Raw genomic sequence first — 17,958 nt, forward strand, 5'->3', positions numbered from 1 at the left:
AGTGATAACTGCAATTTGATCTTAACCTCCCTCAGAGATTAGGGAGGGAGAGACAAGATATGGTGTGAGAAACAAGATTCCAGATCCCTGGCCTCTTCTGTTCTCCAGAGCCTTTAAGTACAATATTGCAGGACTGTAGGATTTTTCTATTTAAGCTTGAAGCTGTTTTGATTCCTTTTTGAGATACTAGGCCAAAAGCTGTATTTATAGAACTTGTTTTGACATATTATCTCACCCTGTCCCTTGCCTTTCTTACTGGAAGCCAGCTAATGTTGCACTCTGCCTGGCAGGAAAGGTTGATTGAAGAAAATGTACACATAGATATACAGCTGAGTGAAAATAGCTCCAAACTTTGTAAATAGGCCAGCCATAAGGTTTACAGTCCAAGCAGTGTGAACATCAGTTGAGTTGCTGGGATAATTTCAGATGGTATAATGTCCTTACCCCACTCACATGTGGTGTGGATGCTGCTTTACCTGGACAATGGCTTTTTCCACACAGAAGTTTCAGACAGAGCAGGAGAAAATGCAAAACAAAGTGTTTGTTTTGGAATAGAGCAGGAGTTGGGATTTTTCTTTACTTTGTTCCTCATAGTTTCAAGTTTTCTTTAATAGTTGTATTTGTAGAATAGGTAACATCCATATTCAAACAATTTAGCCAGTATTCCACTTCTGTAGCCTTGTTAACAGTTTCTTTTTTATCCTTCCAGACCGGTTTTGTTCCTGTACAAGCCATGTGTGATTTCTTTCTTACTGTATAAATAAAATCTTGGTCAGTGCTTAATGTAGTGTATTGGAATTGCCTTAGTCTCTTTTATAGCTGCGGTATTCCATCACAGTGCAGCACCTCGCTGATGGACATGTATGTTTCCAGTTTTTGCTGATATAAACAATGTTCGCATTAATGCCCCTTTGCATATTTTGTGTACGTCAGATACAAGTGTATTTGAAGGCTGTATTTCTAAAATTGGGATGGCTGGATTCGTAGGGCATGTGCTGTTTTCAGTATTGAGAAGATACTTGAGATCCTTACTTGTATTTTGCAATACTACCCACTAACGGATATTACTAGTGGACGGAAAGATCTTGGTGCAGTGACAGTCAGACTACCACCCCGGTTACTTGAATGAACATGTATAACCTGAAATGGAAAATTTAAGAAACCTTCTTGGGACAAGTTTAATGATCAATTCCAGCAATCTTTATTGTTGGTGAAGAGGCAGATTGCCCAGAGTAGGGAAGTCCAATATCTTTTTTACTCTCAGAATGTTAGTTTTACCCGTTTATGATCTCTGCTGATTAGAAAAACATTTGTGGTCTGTGGCTCATTCAGCCCTCTCTTAAAACAACCCAGATGGATACCATGAGACCATTTAGTCATTAGAATTAGCTGCAAGTAGTTGTGTTATCTGAGGTTTATTTTTTTATTATTATTTTTAAAGATTTTATTTATTTGCTGGCGTGGGAGACGGACACAAGCAGGGGGAGTGGGAGAGGGAGAAGCAGGCTCCCCACTGAGCAGGGAGCCCAGTGCTGGGCTAGATCCCAGGACCCTGGGATCATGACCTGAGCCGAAGGCAGCCGCTTAACAACTGAGCCACCCAGGCATCCCTGATATCTGAAGTTTAATAACCACCTCAGAAAATAAAAACAGGGCCACTTGGGTGGCTCAGTGGGTTAAAGCCTCTGCCTTTGGCTCAGGTCATGATCCCAGGGTCCTGGGACCGAGCCCTGCATCGGGCTCTCTGCTCAGCGGGGAGTCTGCTTCCCCCCCTTTCTGTCTTCCTGCCTCTCTGCCTACTTGTGATCTCTGTTTGTCAAATAAATAAAATCTTTTAAAAAAATAAATAAAAGCAAAGTAATATTTGAATCCCCCCCCCCAAAAAAAGCATTTTACAGACCAGTTTATTTTACCAAATAGAGTGCTGTGACTGCAGAAAGTACAGGCTTCACTGGCTGGTGGTGAAACTTGGGTCACTGAATCCGTTTTCTTTATTTTTGTTCCCTTGTTTGAAAAATGGGAATGAAAATTCTGAAGAATCTCCTGAGTGCTCAGAAAAATAATTATAAAGTCATTTCCAGAAGGTTATGCATTATAGAACTGAGTCTTTAGAGACATCAAGATTATAAGGTAATTTTTAAAAGTAACTCTGACAGTGTTTTAGAAAAAAATTAGTCACATTCTGCCTACATGGTACCAACATATGGTGCAGCCCTGATGAGCTGCACAAGTGGGCTGAAATCAAAATGCATTTGGAGAGAGGAGCAGTAGTGACTCACTAGATGAGACAGATTTGGCCTTATGGCAGGGCCGGGAAACTAAGGCGGAACCGGTGGTCTTAGAACATGCCAAATTTGAGCAGTAATGCATGAATATTATGGGAAAGTAGAATGAACCCTTGTGTTTGGATTAGGTGCTTTGTCCAGGGTCTCAGTTGTTGTAGCTAGGCCCCATCTGCGTCTGTAGAGCCCTTTCTCCACACCATGGGGAATTTTTGCTGCCTCTGGACTTCTTTGTACAGGGTTCCCTGTGTCTTTGAAGGTAGAAGCCACTAGGCAAATATTTAACATTGATAGGCCTGGAACATTGGGTTCAAACCGGAAAGATACATAGAAGAATTAGCAGTTCTGCCCAAAGAAAGCTGCACCCTAGCTTGGCTACCATATGTAAATTGCTGCTGCTACATCCAGCAGTTTGTTGCCCGGTACTGACAGCACTGCCAGGGAAACAGGAGGGGCTAAAGGCAGAGTGAGAGTCCTGCACCCCAGTCCACCCCCCAATAGAGAGCTGTATGGGGAGGAGAAGGGGAATACTTAATGGGGGTTTGAGAATTGCTTTGAGGGTATAGGCATTTGGGGATGATGGAGGAACAGAGATTTTTTTTTTTTTTTTTTTTTTTTGGTAGTGGGCTCCACACCCAGTGCAGAACCCAGTGCAGGGCTTGAACTCACAACTCTGAAACCAAGACCTGAGCTGACACCAAGAGTTGAACATTTAAACTGAGCCATCCAGGTGCCCCAGGAACAGAGATTTTTATTTTATTTATTTATTTTTAAAGATTTTATGTATTTATTTGACAGACAGAGATCACACATAGGCAGAGAAGCAGGCAGAGAGAGAGGAGGAAGCAGGCTCCCTGCTGAGCAGAGAGCCCTACTCAGGGCTCAATCGCAGAACCCTGGGATCATGACCTGAGCCAAAGGCAGAGGCTTTAACCCACTGAGCCACCCAGGCGCCCCAGCACAGAGATTTTTTTTTAAATGTATTTTTGCATTCCCTATATGCCTCTCCTGACCACCTCCGAAATGAGATGCGTCTTACTTAGATATGTGTATAAGCATATGGAAAGATAACTAAACAGGAGATGAGATGGCAGATCAAGATTTTTTTTTTAAGATTTCCCTATTTTCTTTTATTTTTTTAAAGATTTAGAGCGAGCTAGTGAGCACATGAGAGGGGGGAGGGGCAGAGAGAGAGAGAAGCAGACTCCCTACTGAGAGCATGGAGCCCAGTATGGGGCTTGATCCTAGGAGATCACAACCTGAGCCTCAAGACCTAAGCCAAACCAAGGGCCAAGACGATTAACTGACTGAGCCACACCATTCTGTTTATTTGGGGGGAGGGTGCAGAGGGAGGGAGAGTCCCAGGCAGACTCTGTACTCAGTGCGAAGCCAGATGTGGGGCTCAGTCCCATGACTCTTGAGACCATGACCTGAGCTGAAACCAAGAGTAGGACACTTAACCAATTGCACCACCCAGGCACCCAAAGATGGTAGATAGGGAAAATAAGAACCATTTGCCCAACTCAACCCATCCCCATTCCCCTTTAGTGTACTACCTTTTTTTCTTTTTTTTTTAAGATTTTATTTATTTATTTGGCGGACAGATCACAAGTAGGCAGAGAGGCAGGCAGAGAGATAGGGGGAAGCAGGCTTCCTGCCGAGCAGAGAGCCTGATGCGGGCCTTGATCCCAGGACCCTGAGATCATGACCTGAGCGGAAGGCAGAGGCTTTAACTCACTGAGCCACCCAGGCACCCCCTCCCCCTTTTTTTTTTAACAGTTTCAGGGGATTTAATGATTGTGTTGGTTTTATGAAATAGGCTTTATTTTTATTGGTTGTGACATAAAGGTAAGGATGCTGTTGGCAAAGTTAGTCGTTAGGCCAGTTGGGACTCTTGATTCTTAAATATGGGCTGTTCACAAGAAAATGTTTGTAACTGTTAAGTGAGGAAATTATGTTATGCAGTAGTATATACAGTACAGTCTGTAATTTGATAATAATGGTGTGTATTCGAGTATGTATGCATAGAAAAAGGCCTGGTAGGGAATGAATCAAAATGTGGTTTTGTGTAAAAATGAATAAATAGATAAAAAATTTTAATCGAGGAAGTAGAAAAGTTAAGGGGGAATATTTTTTTTAATGTTTTTTGTTTTTTTTTAATTTATTTGACAGAGAGAGAGATCACAAGTAGGCAGAGAGGCAGACAGAGAGAGGAGGAAGCAGGCTCCCTGCTTGACCAGAGAGCCCGATGCGGGGCTCGATCCCAGGACCCTGAGATCATGACCTGAGCCGAAGGCAGCGGCTCAATCCACTGAGCCACCCAGGCGCCCCAAGGGGGAATACTTAATAAATATTTTTTCTGTAAAAAAAGGGCTGCTCACTATGTTGTTTTTACCCAAATGCCACAATTTAAAGGGGGAAAAAAGACTTTTTACTAAAAAGTGCAAATATTTCTGTGTAGATATCTCAGTTTAATAATATGTTAGTGTAAAATTTACAAATTAGAGCAGCTAAGCTAGGGAACTCATTTCAGCAGTTGAAGGTCTGATATGTGTCATCATTTTTTTTTTTTAAGACTTTATTTTTCTGTGAGAGAGGGAGCATAAGCAAGGGCAAGCAGGCAGAGGGAAGTGGAGAAGCAGGCTCCCCGCTGAGCAAGTAGCTCATTGCAGGACTCCATCCCAGGACTCTGGGATGACGTGAGCTGAAGGCAGACACTTAACCGAGCCACCCAGGGACCCCTAATATGTGTCATCTTTATTCCAGGTGTCTTGTGGATATATAAATAGAAAAGATAAGGAAGGATTCATTACATGTTCTCAAAATGGTAGCATTTGAAGTCTGTTTTGTTAACAAAAATTTAGAAATGAAGTTTACACGTAGTGTCTCCCAGGTGTATCTCACATGTGGTAGGACTGAACTAGAACTATTTGAAATCATTTTGGAGAAAATAGAATTAAGGTTTTAGGTGATTTGGTGATAGTCTGGATTAATCTAGTACCATTTTATAGTTTCATATTAGGAAACCTTGGCCCAGAAAAAAGTGACTCACTCAAGGGCATGCATATGGCATCAGACCTGTTCTTTGTCTAACATACTGTTTTGTTACCTTGCAGCAAGGAGAGTCAGAAGGGAACATTCTAACAGTAATTATAAGCCCCTTAAAGAATCTGATGAATGCTGGATTCTCTCTTCAGGAAACCTCATGTATCCATCTTCTTGCCCTTCAGCAAAAAAATATCATAGGGTTCATAGACCTACTCCCTCTTGCCCAAAGCCCATGTTTGGACTTCGAAGAGATGTCAGGGTACCAGATTAAACGTTTTTTGTTTGTGTTTTTTTTTTTTTTTTAAAGTAATCTCTACACCCAACATGGGGCTCCAATTTACAACCCTGAGATCAAGAGTTGTATGCTGTATCAACTGAGCCAGCCAGGTGTCCCCAGCTTAAGAAACTTGATGAAAAAGGAACATTTAAAAAAGTGTTGCCATGTTGCACAGTAATACTAAAACTGAACTGCACACCTAAAAACGAGTTGAGATAGTAACTTTCATGTATGTTTTTTACATTTTTTTTTTTTAAGATTTTACTTATTTATTTGCCAGAGAGAGAGGGCGCGCATGTGCACACACAGGGAGTCGCAGGCAGAGGGAGAAGCAGACTCCCTGCTGAATAGGGATCCCTGTTTGGCGCTCTATCCCAGAACCCTGAGATCATGACCTGAGCCGAAGGCACACGCTTAACTGACTGATCCACCCAGGTGCCCCTGATCACAATTACCACTAAAGAGTGCATACTGGCTGTTGGAGAAGGAATTGAGATTGAGATCTGTTTTATAAATTTCTCTGCTAGGGTCAGGAAAAGGAACACACATTGATAATTCTGTCAATAAAGAGTCAGAAGCCCCACACCTAAGCCTGAATCATGGAAATGGTAGCCACAAAACATGTGTCACAAGGGGGATAAAAAGGCTTTTGTAGACCCCATAGAGTAAGCGTTAAGTTTTGTCCCTGCTAACTTAGGTCAGAACTAAGCCTGATGTAGTTCTGGACCTGGAATCTTCACATCGAGCAAAATTAGAGTGGAAGGAGATGCTCTGGGAATGAGTGACTACCAGGGAATATACTGTGTGCTTCAGTATATCTCTTTAATCCACCTAACCACCTCAGGATTACAGAGGTGGGAAACAACAGTTCAACATTTCTCTACAGTCATTCAGTCTTGGGTCCACCTGTTGTTACTGAGTGCTCTCAGGCAATTTATTTCATGTAATGTTAGACTCTCCCTACAATTAGTTGTGATGTATGTTCCCAGGATCCTGGATGAGAATCTGGTGGCAATTTGTAGGGAGATTGGAGTACTAGGCAAACTGTTGAGTTTTAGCACCAGGCCCTGGTGGAGTTTTGCATCATGATGAGCTGGGCTAGCCAGGAAAGCTTCCCATTTGATCTTTTTATCTGGTAACTTGGCTTTCTGGATATGTGGGTGAGAGGACATGGAGTTTCCCAGTGTACTAAGCCCAAACTTTCTATTGAATCCACCACATAATGGAAAAAAGAAAGAAGCAAGAGTATTGCAAAGCAGTTTAAAAGGTAACAGACATTTTTTAAAAAGAGCACAGTTTTCCTAAGTAATTTCTATTGTTTCTTCCCTCTTCCATTTAGAAATTTGTACAGCGGCTTGGTGTTGTATTCAGGGCATCCATTTGGTTCCTTTGGCGGTAATTTTACAGGTGAGGAAGCTGACACGGAGATACTGATGTACTTACCCAGAGTCACACATTTACTGATTAATGGCAGGTTTTCACTAGCCTTAACTATATTTCTCTTGTGACGATTGAAACTTTGGGTATTTACCTACTTAGATTTGCCTTAGAAAAATAATCAGACTCAACTATATGGTCCTCCTTATTTAACAGTCTTTTCTGTGGTTTGTGTGCATGATCTTCCTTGTGGACAATTTTAACCCAAGCCAGCTTTTCACCCAAGGGTTGAACTGCTTGACTATATATTCCAACTTCTTCATTGCCTGGATTCATGTGATCTTGAGAGTTACTTCATTTGTGTCTTTCCTTATCTGTAAATGGAGAAAGGCTACGTATAAGGATTAAATACACAGCACCCAAAACACCACATGGCATAGAGTAAGTGTTCAGAAAATATCAGCTCTCAAAATTATTGCTACTTCATAAATGTCTGGACATTTCTCCCTACTTCCAGGTAATAATGTTTACAACTTTTTTTTTTTTTTTTTTTAAATGAGCTCTGTGTCAGATGTGGGGCTTCAGCTCATGACCTAGAGATCAAGAGTTGTGTGCTCTACTAGCTGAGCTAGTCAGGTGCTCCAAGGTTTAGAAATTTTAAATACTATATTCTATCAACTCTGGGATGGACACATTTATTACCATTGATGGCATTGGAAATTCCTTGGTTTCTGGTAACCTATTAGATTTTAAAGATAGAAAAAATCTGTTCAAAAAACAATTCAGTTCAAAGTTGGATATAAAATTGGTGATTTATCTATTGTTTTGAATTATCCAGGCCTATTTTCGTATCTCCCAGGAGACCTGGGGTTACTCTGAGTGCAGGAAGGGTGAAAAGTGGGGCCTGCCTTGCTCTCCCCTGCCTTCAGCCTAAACAGCTTCACTTTTAGGTTTAGGGGAGAAACATTTCTGCCTTTAAAAACATTTGAAAAATGTCTCTAATCTAGTTAGTGGTTGAGTTCTTCATTAGCTCCCTGCCTTGCACAAAAAATGTTTTTCAAAGTATTGAGGGCATTTACTAACAATTGTTAGTAAGAGTTGGTGAGTCGGACTAATGAGGCCAAGGTGATGAGTTCAGGCCTTAATGTAGGTCATTGAGCATTACTGTGCCTGCCACCAGCCCCTGTATGTTTGTGATTCAATGCATACTTTGTAAGAGTTGCTGATGGTGAGTCAGTGGTCATCTTTCTGGGAAGGATAGTGTTTTGTCATTTACTCAACATACAGGCTTTTTAGGTCAACAGAAAACTCTGAGAAATAAAAAACTGTTCATTACCTTGCCTTACTAAGGAAAGTGTGTAGGAGATATGCTTTTGTATCAGAGAGGTAATGCTGTTCATTGACTCTTGCATCTTTTTTTTTTTTTTTTTTTTTTTTTTAAGTCTCTACACCCACCGTGTGGGCTTTAATTCACAACTGTGAGATAAGAGTTGCATGCTCCACTGACTGAGCCCGCCAGGTGCCTCAACTGTTGCATCCTTGAACCCTGTCAAGACCATATAAATTCCAAGATATGTTCCAAAACCAAATATAAATTCTTTCCAGGTTATTTATCTTTCCTTGGGGGAAATTGTGGGGAAAGTAGTTTGCCTTTTAGCAAGTACCACTGACTTACTAAATATGATTTTTAAATTCGATAGGAGATCCTATTTTGAACATGTTAATATTTCACAAGTAGATTCCCTCAGAGGTAGCTTGCCTCTCATTCTCTGTGGTGGATTGCCTGTGCAGCTCCCACCCCCAGCCCCACTTCTGGTGCACCTTTCCCCCCTTAACCTTTTTTTTTTTAAGATTTTATTTATTTGCCAGAGAGAGAAGGAGCGGGAGTGCACAAGCAGGGGGAGTGACAGGCAGAGGGAGAAGCAGACTCCCTGCTAATAAGCAAGGAGCCTTGGCATGGGACTTAGTACCAGGATCCTGGACTTAGTACCTGAGCCCAAGTCAGATGATTAGTTAGTTAACTGACTGAGTCATCCAGGCGTCCCACCCCCCTAACTCTTTTCAACTCTGTTTGGAACCACATTTATACCTCCCCTAATGGCCACCGAGAAAGGTAGAGATAATGTTAACAGAAAGAGACTTCTGTGGAGTTCCAAGGAAAGACAGGACAAAAGTGGTTCAAGCTTCCTCAGAGAGCACATGCATTTGTTTGGTTCCCCACAGAAATGAAAGATGTGAAAAGCAAACCTAAAACTTTTAGTTTCCACTCAGTTTTCCTCTCCCCACAAAAGCATCTGTTTCTTACAGACCAGGCAATAAAATGTAAGAAAAGCAAAAGTGGGAAGGCATAAAAGCTTTTAGAGAAAATACCTTCTTGTGTATTAAGCTTCCCATTGTCTTTCGAGTAACAAGGGTCTGTGTGGAAGAAGATAGTAGTGATCCATGTGTGTGTGTGTGTGTGTGTGTGTGTGTGTGTGTGAATTTTCCTTTAAAAAGTCTTTGGTTACTTGGGAGTAGGGTGATTAATATCCTACCTCTATGTTTGTTTTTTGTCCCTCTGGCAGGGGGTGTAGAAGAAAGATAGTAGGAGTTTGGGCAGCTTTATAAAATCAATCTTGCAAGATTGTTCGATAATGTTTAAAAATAAAACAAATTGGTTTTGTGGTTCTTCTGTTTGCTTTTAGCTTCAATTAATCTCCCCATCTTCTGACACACACCCCCCCCCCCCCCCATGGTTTACCACTGCTCTAGGGCTACTGAGATGCATTTACACAGGCAGGAACTTGGTTGCCTTTGAAGAGTTTTATGCCTGGCACCTACCTAGTCAGGAAGGTTGCTTTGGGGAAATAGCATGGTCTTTCCACATTAATAACATGATTCTTGCTTGCTAAAAGAATTATAAAGCCTTTAGCTTGGTTGTAGTTTCTCATCCAAAAGCAGATGGAAGAATGACTTTTTTGGTGACCTAAATGTACTGAATTTCAGCCTCTTAAGTTGTAATCATTATGTTGCTATTTATTGTGACATTTGGGGACAAGCCTGTATGTATTAAGTCTTCTGGTGTTTTTATTTCCCCATTTTTTACATTGATGGTATTTTTAAGTTAACTTTGAGATATTAAATGCAATTTCTATTTTAAGGTATTGTGTACTTTAAAAATGGGAGGGGGGAGGTTTTGGGGTTTTTTGTTTTTGTTTTAATTCTCAGCCATGGTGACAAAAGGGGGCTTTTCTTAGGAAAGAAGCTACATATCTGGAATTCTGAGAAGTATAGGCATGGCCCACTTATTTTTCTTTCCTTGGTTTTTTAGAGTGAAGACATAGTCCAGAAAGGGAGGTGTAAAGCCACAGGTATGGGCTAACTGCTGGATGAGTGTGCTCTGTGGTCATCTCTTTAACCTTGCATGAGGCCTGTTGTGCAAATTTGAAAACATTGCATTCAGAAAGGTGATGGCTTTTTTCCTACATTGTGGGATATAATTTCTGTTCCTGGGAAGCTAGAAATATTTCCTTGCTCTTTCTCAACTTTTTCTCCTTAGCTATTTCCCAAGGCAGCTTATCTCCCACTTGAATTAGCTGCTGCCTTGTTCTAATATTTTGTGTGTGTGTGTGTGTGTGTGTGTGTGTGTGTGTGTGTGTGTGTGTGTGTGTGTGTAGCAAGTACTCTGTACACAGCAACTACTCGGCTAACTTTCCTTCCCCATTCTGTGTCATGCCTGAAAGACCCTGAGTAAACTAGAATGAGAATGAGGATAGAACTTAGTGGATTTCATACAAATACTGCCCTCCTGAAACCAGAATTTGTTCAGCATAACTGATTTTATAATTGGTGCTGGAGCTGAAATAAAGTTTAAACTTATGTGGTATATTGTTACCAACTAAGAGTTACCCTAAAGTTCCAAAACATTTTGGGATCTAAAAATATGACCTGATTTGAAGGGTGGTTATGACAGGACAGTTTATTAGGTCAGAGTTAGTTTGAGAAAGTCCAAGGGAGGCTCTGAGTTTATAATTTTACTGACAGCACTAAGCACCGAAGAGTATCTTTCTGCCAGTCCTTATCTTTGACAGTGGTTGGGGGAGGAGGTAGCGGTGAGTAAGGTTATATAGGGGGAGGAAGTGGAAAACTTTTTAAATTTCAAAAAAGTGATAGGTAGGTTTCCTACCTTTAGCCTTGTCATATCCTCTCAGGGTATCATAAATGATGATTTTATAGTCAAATAAATTTGAACACAACAGTGACTGAACTTGGTGCTTTTTGCCTCACATCAGTTGTAGATTAGAAATAGAAATTTTTTTTTTAAGAAGAAAGATTTTAAAGATTTATTTATTTTAGAGAGAGTATCAGTGGGGGGTGGGTGAAGAACAAGGGAGAGGGAGAGAGAATCTCAAGCAGACTCCATGCTGAATGCAGAGCCCTATGTGGCTTGGAGATAATGACTTGGAGATAATGACCTGAGCAGAAACCAAGAGTCAGATGCTTAATCTTCACTGAGCCACACAGGTGCCACAGAAATACTCAATTTTTTAGTAAATTCAAGCTGATAAAGGTAATTTTAAGCTTAAATTTTAAGTTAGTCTGCTTGGGTCTTTTCTTTTTTTTTTAAAGATTTTATTTATTTATTTGACAGACAGATCAGAAGTAGGCAGAAAGCAGGCAGAGAGAGAGGAGGAAGCAGGCTCCCTGCTGAGCAGAGAGCCTGATGTGGGGCTTGATCCCAGGACCCTGAGATCATGACCTGAGCCAAAGGCAGAGGCTTAACCCACTGAGCCACCCAGGAGCCCCAGCTTGCCTTTTTTCAAGTAGCATCATTTGCTTATTTATTTTCTACATCCCTTCTGTCACCTAACAGCTGGAAGCTTTGGGGGCAAAATATCTAGTCCACTCAACTGTTGAGGTGTCATGACTTTTCCCTAGATTATTACATTTTTCCTTACATAGACTGATGGTGGTTTTTAATGACATAGGTTCTCTTTTATAATTTGACAGTAGGCTCTAATTTCCTCTATGCTCATATAACCAGGCTTCACATTTTTGCCCTTTAAAACACACTTAGGTTATTGGGGTGGAAGTATAAAGTCCCGTCACTTGCCATTGAACTCCCTGGTTCTATTAGTCAAGATAGCCTGACGATTGCATGTGCCACCTGGGCTTTTTGCTCAGCTATGCTTTTCTTTGCTCTTTCACTCTTCTGACAGAACAACTGATGGGACTTCTAGCATTTCTCTCTTCTAATCCAGTTTTTAAACTGTTTATTCCATTCTGATGTTCTAAATGCAGTGTGTGCTGTTCTTCAGAGGCCTTCCTTTATCTACCAATCAGTTTTAATGATTTTGGTTCTTAATGTTACAGCAGGCTGATTGCCCCTGCCCTCACATCATTGGGCTTTTGAACTGTTGCTCTTAGAAAAGAAGTAGAGAATATTCAAGGCAAAGAAAACTAACACAGACCTTCAGGGAAAGAAGAGGAAACCATGAATGTAAATTTATAGTGAGAGGACAGAGGGTAAAAAGGAAGTGAGGGAAAATTAAAACCTCTTGCAGGGGACCCTTGGTTATAACCTTTCCTGCCATCTCTACTTCTAATGCATCCTTTGTAGAAAAGGCCTGGAATGTGTTTCTGATTAAGAAATTTAAAAAACAGGGGCGCCTGGGTGGCTCAGTGGTTTGGGCCGCTGCCTTCGGCTCGGGTCATGATCTCAGGGTCCTGGGATCGAGCCCCGCATCGGGCTCTCTGCTTGGCAGGGAGCCTGCTTCCCTCTCACTCTCTCTGCCTACTTGTGATCTCTCTCTGTCAAATGAATAAATAAAATCTTTAAAAAAAAAAAAAAAAGAAATTTAAAAAACAACTTATGGGCAGTTTTCTGTGAGTAGTTGCTAATTCTACTTTTTGATTTTCCCTTAACATCTGCATTTTTGTATTTGAATAATTGTTTTTATCATTTGACTTTTTAATCTTTCTCTAAAATTGTGACTTGTGATTAATATCCGTGCTTTCTTTTCCCACAAGCATGTTGAATTTAATTATACTGAGATGACTCTTGTGACCTGCCTAAAGAGAAGCACCCTCCTTCATGTAATAGATTTCTATCTTTTAAGTTTTTAAAGCAGTCTTGTCTTATAAATCATAAAATGCATTTTAAAACATTACTCTAAAACCAATACTTTTCAGCCTTTGGCTTGGTAAAAATTACTGTAAGGAGTGCATATCCTTTCATACGCTGAGCAGTGCCTGGCTGCTTAGTAAAGTCTTCCACATTAAATACTCTTGTTGTATTACTCTTGTAATTCCGATTTAAATGGAGATGGAACTAGATATATTTTTAGTGAATAGTAAAAGCATAACAATCACTAGTGAGGTTTTTAAAAATTTGTCGATTCCTTCCTTTTTAAAGGAACCCTTGAACCAAAAAAAAAAAACAAAAAACAAAAAACCCTAATTTGGTTGTTGACCAATTCACAGAGTTACTTCTTTGTTCTGCTAGCTTTCTGTAGGAAGAAGCATGTGACCGGTTCCAGGGTGCATAGGAGAAACTAGGACAAACCTAACCAGTAACTTAACCAGTCCCAGCTAGGGTTACTGTCTTCTGCCTGCCTGGCAGTCAGCACTTGGTGAACTGTGTGCTGTGAGCCCGTTGCAGTCTCCTTTCACTGCAGCCTGGTGTAGCATCCCCCTTTAGGAGGTGGAAGAGCTCCTGCAACTTCTGACTAAAGTAGTGGGTCAAAGGAGCCAGGGTCTCTGACAAAATAAAAGAGCGGTTAGCTGCTGTTTTAGTTCTTACTTTAGGATGGTTACGCCTGTTTATTAGAAGACACAGTTTCTCCTTCGGTGGTCAGATGCGGACAGGGGTCCAGCACTATTAGCCAGGCTACAGCACTTAGGCCTATGCAATGACATGTTGCCTTTCGTTATTTCTGTTTTTAAGTAACGCTATACGTTTAGGAGTTCATTTGTTTACCTCTTTACAGGCTGAACATAACTTCCTTTTTTCAAAATTCCCTGTGTTGTGAACTGAGCTTGAGTGAAGTGAAATCTTTGAGGTAAGGCAATCCTAATGATAAAAATGGAAAGAAGGCCTGCGCAGTGTGGGAGCCTTCAGAGATAGAGTTTTAGAGTCACTGCCTAAATACTGAAATGCCACCATTTGTTGTTTGGAGGATGGGAAGCTAAATTGAGAATGGGAGCACCACATCTGCCTTGACTGCTAAGTATATCCATTTCTACTGCTCACCCATAATAGAATTTTTATGTGTGTGTTTATTAATCTTGGTTTTAGCATCAGTTTAAAGGAGGATGGAGAATGCAGAAAGTTACATTACTCTGTCCTTCCTTTACATGGTTGACTTTTTGCTTCTAGTGGGCCCTGCTTTTCTCATTATTATCACTCTGGTGGTTTTTGTTTCTCTAGAAAGGTCAGACAACAGAAAAGACATTGTTTCCTAGTACTCTGTCAAAAGGCAGAATATTACTTTTCATTTATATTTTCACTTGTTAAATATTCTGGTCAAAATAAGATTCAGGATAAAGTTTTGCCTATCCCATCTAATGAAGGTCATTGAAGCAGGAATTTTTTAAGTCCTTCACTTGAATGAGGTGGTCCTAATGAGGACCCATTAGGGAGCACACTTTGTTCTCAACACACCATTGAAAAGTCAGGGTTGGTCCAGTGCAGTAGTAGTTAGTATGTGAGCCCTTGGGTTTTTGGTGACCAGTTCTTTAGCACATTGCCTCTGGGCTGTTTCTGACCATCTGAACCATTCCTTATGTGACTATGCTGAGGTTAGTTTGGACCCAGCACTGTGCTCATTGCTGTCTTTGGCACATGGAAGCTAAGTTTAAACCAAGGCCAACAACCCAGTTTTCCTTTCCAAAAACATTTTCAGACCACATGAGGTGAGCTTTTTTTCTTTTCTTTCTTTCTTTTTTTTCCCCCCAAGCTGTTTTCTTTTGTTTTTGTTTTGGGGGGGGGTTTGCTTTAGGTAGTTTTAGGGTTTGGGGCCCCTCAAAACCTGATTTCGTGGAAAGGAGTTTGGAGGATGTGAAACAAGTTCGTGTTTCTTCTGCTCTGTTAGCCGCTGCTATCTTCATGGATCTGACACTCTATTTATCTGACAGTGCACTTAGTACTGCTTCGCCAGGGAAAATCACACAAACCCAGCCTGGCGCATCAGCACTTTCATTGTGTGCCGGGCTGAGCCTCCCTTCACATGCTCACATCCCCCTTTTAATCCAGTACTCCCTTTCCCCTCCCCAGTCCTGCCTGTTTCTGTGGCACTTATTGCTGGTTTCCCTGAGCTCCTGTTTCCACTTTGTGTTTTTTGTGGGGCCCAGGAAGCTAAAGCTGTGTGTATTTGTGGATCAGACAAGTGCAGCAAGTTAATATCATTGGCTTCTGAAGGGGAGAGTGAGGTGATGGCTGCGTTTAAGTTGGATTTCCTTCCAGAAATGATGGTGGATCATTGCTCTTTGAATTCCAGTCCTGTGTAAGTATTTTTGTTGTCTAATTTTTATCATAAGCAGAGGAACTGGGCAATTTTCTTTGTTATTTGATGAAACTAGTCTCTTTCCCTGAAAGAGGGAAGAAAAAATTGGGTGAGGAAGCCAAAGTCCACACTATTATTATTTTCTGTTGTAGTCTGATTCTGTTTCACTACTGCTGATTTCCTTGGGGCTGTAACTAAGTTCTCTACAGAAGGGTGTGTTTGGTATATAAGCAGCAACATGAACTCAAGTGTGTTGACTCCTTCAAGCTGTAGTGTTTTCCCATATGATAGATTCCAGGGTATTTTTTTTTTTTAACCTTAGCTTTACTGCTTTGTGTTGGATATGCAATTTCAAATAATCTTTTGGGAAGTTATTTATATCAAATTCTTAGATTACAGAAGAGACTGGCTACCAGAGTGTATGCAGATGCTGTATTGGCATCTAAACTATAACCCCGGGCTCTGATTATTTTCCTAGTCTAACTGAAAATGCAACACAGTACATGATTTCAGGGATGTCAGATGGACACACCCCACCCCACCAAAAAAGCAAAGCTGGATCAGTCTTGATTGGCAGTTTGCCCAGATCTTCAACATGGGAGTGAGAAACTAATCAGTGTGCAGTATTGTTCAGGAAGTGACACTGCCGTTTTATGCAGCTAAATTGCTAACCTGGCCTGAGCTGTGGCTTCAGGAAACCTGAGTGCAATACTTGGTATAGAAGAACCCATTTCTAACTGCTGATTTCAGTTACTTTAACCAGGCTTCAAAGTACCTTGAAACCTCAAGCAGATGAGCCTTAGGTTATTCAAAGCCAAGAATATTAAGTGGTAGATTGGTCCTAGATAACAGTAGTAATGTAAGGCCTTGAGAGCAGGCCTCCATTGGAAATCAGTTTACCTTGGGATTATGTGTAACAGGTGTGGATAATAGATTCTGAACAGTTCTCTGTGGAATAGTTTGGGGGACCCAAAGGTAGCTGGTTTGCTCCTCTGAAATGGATGCTATGCCTTCTGTGTAGTGTCCAAAATAATGGTAATTTAGATGTCTTTTTAAGAAAGTTCTTTACTGCTACAATTTTATTTTAGCTGCACATAACAGGTGAAATCATAATGAATGTCATCATAAAGATTTAATACATAATAGAAGTGCTCCCATGTACCAGATACGTCTTTTTAGAAATAGGATTTGTGGCTCAAATTGTCTATCATTGTAACAGTTTCTCTCTGTGCTTTGGCACTGCATTTGGTCCTTAGATACAGCATTTTTCCTCAACCTGATTTCTCGTCTTTCACGAGGTTAGACTAATTCAGTATCCCATGAAATCTGGATCACAGATCACTGTATGAAAGTTATCTGAAATGTAAAAATGCTGCTCCCTGCACCCATGCCTACATATTCTTATGCTTAGAATAGGACCCCAGAATCTGTATTTTAGCAGTGTCCCATGTGGTTTTCATGGACAACTGAGATTTGAAAGCCATTGGACTGAATGCAGCACATCCAGTTAGCAGTTATGGGGGAGGACACCGTCACATCATTTTTTCCCAAGTGCGTTTGCATTTATTTAATCCTCCATGCTGTAGAAGCTGCAGGAAGTTAATCGGGCACAAGCTATTGCCCATTTTATAGTAAAGATGAGAAACCCAGTTGAGAGAGACTATAACTGAAATGCCTGAGGACAATTGTTGTTAGCCCTGGACTTAAAGTCAAGTTTAATGATACCTTCTTCTTATTTTTGCCCCCTAGACCGGGCTGCCTCAGGTGTCATTGAACCAGGTACCCATCAGCCCAGCTCCTCTCATTACTGCAAGGCCTCGGGCCCACTCTCATGGGTACTATATGCCAAAACACCACAGAGTTGAGAAGAAGGAAGTTCTTGAATGGTGTGTTTGCCACTTTCTTGTTGGATTCTCAGCCCTTCTTTTAATTCATACTCTTTAGCAGGAGACTTGACATCAGTGGTTTTCTCTTTCAAGTGATTTTTGCCTGGGAATGTAATCTAACAATGTATTTCAGAATTTCTTTACAACAAAAGAGAAAAATGGCTGCTGGAGGTGTGTAGGGGTTGGGGGACCTGAACTGTAGTTCCTGTTCTGATTTTTAACCATGTCCTTGATCTGCTCTGACCACTCTTCAGCTTCCCTGGTTCCTTTTACTTTGCTTGTACCGTAGGAGATGGGTCTTGTTTAGGAGTTGTAGCTCGGGCCCTTTTCTCTTGGCTCTCCCTTGGCTTAAGGGGTACCGATATAGTTCTTTGATTCTCACATCTCTGTGTTTATCCCCCAAATATCCCCTGAGCTTCCCATGCAAAAACACTTTCCCAGATTGTACTAGAACCCAAGAATGATCAGTAACTACTTCCTTTTTCTTCATCTTTTTCATCAAGGGATCTCCAAGTTATAGGGAATCCTGCCTCCAAATTTTTCAGCTTTGCTGAGACTGGGCCCTAATCTTAGGAGCTAGTTTGTGTGGAAATCTCTGTATTTTC

General features: G+C 41.0%; 1 protein-coding gene across 14 annotated transcripts in view; it reads left to right on the forward strand.

Moving 5' to 3' along the window:
* The window catches only part of CELF1 (CUGBP Elav-like family member 1), a 74,586-nt gene that overhangs the window by 28,431 nt on the left and 28,197 nt on the right, over positions 1–17,958 (forward strand). For 5 of the 14 annotated variants that reach the window (XM_046015406.1, XM_046015408.1, XM_046015401.1 and 2 more), the window contains exons 2-4: positions 10,295–10,334; positions 13,953–14,024; positions 15,316–15,467. The exons of 1 other annotated variant lie outside the window; for it this stretch is intronic. In XM_046015406.1, coding sequence (XP_045871362.1) covers positions 15,397–15,467 — 71 coding nt within the window. In that variant the 5' untranslated portion in view covers positions 10,295–10,334; positions 13,953–14,024; positions 15,316–15,396. Of the gene's footprint in view, positions 1–6,946; positions 7,015–10,294; positions 10,335–13,952; positions 14,025–15,315; positions 15,468–17,216; positions 17,354–17,958 lie in introns of those variants that run through there. 8 more of the 14 variants (XM_046015402.1, XM_046015405.1, XM_046015403.1 and 5 more) reach the window with 8 other exon arrangements.

This window comes from Meles meles, chromosome 8 (assembly GCF_922984935.1).
Source record: "Meles meles chromosome 8, mMelMel3.1 paternal haplotype, whole genome shotgun sequence".
Lineage (NCBI taxonomy): Eukaryota > Metazoa > Chordata > Mammalia > Carnivora > Mustelidae > Meles > Meles meles.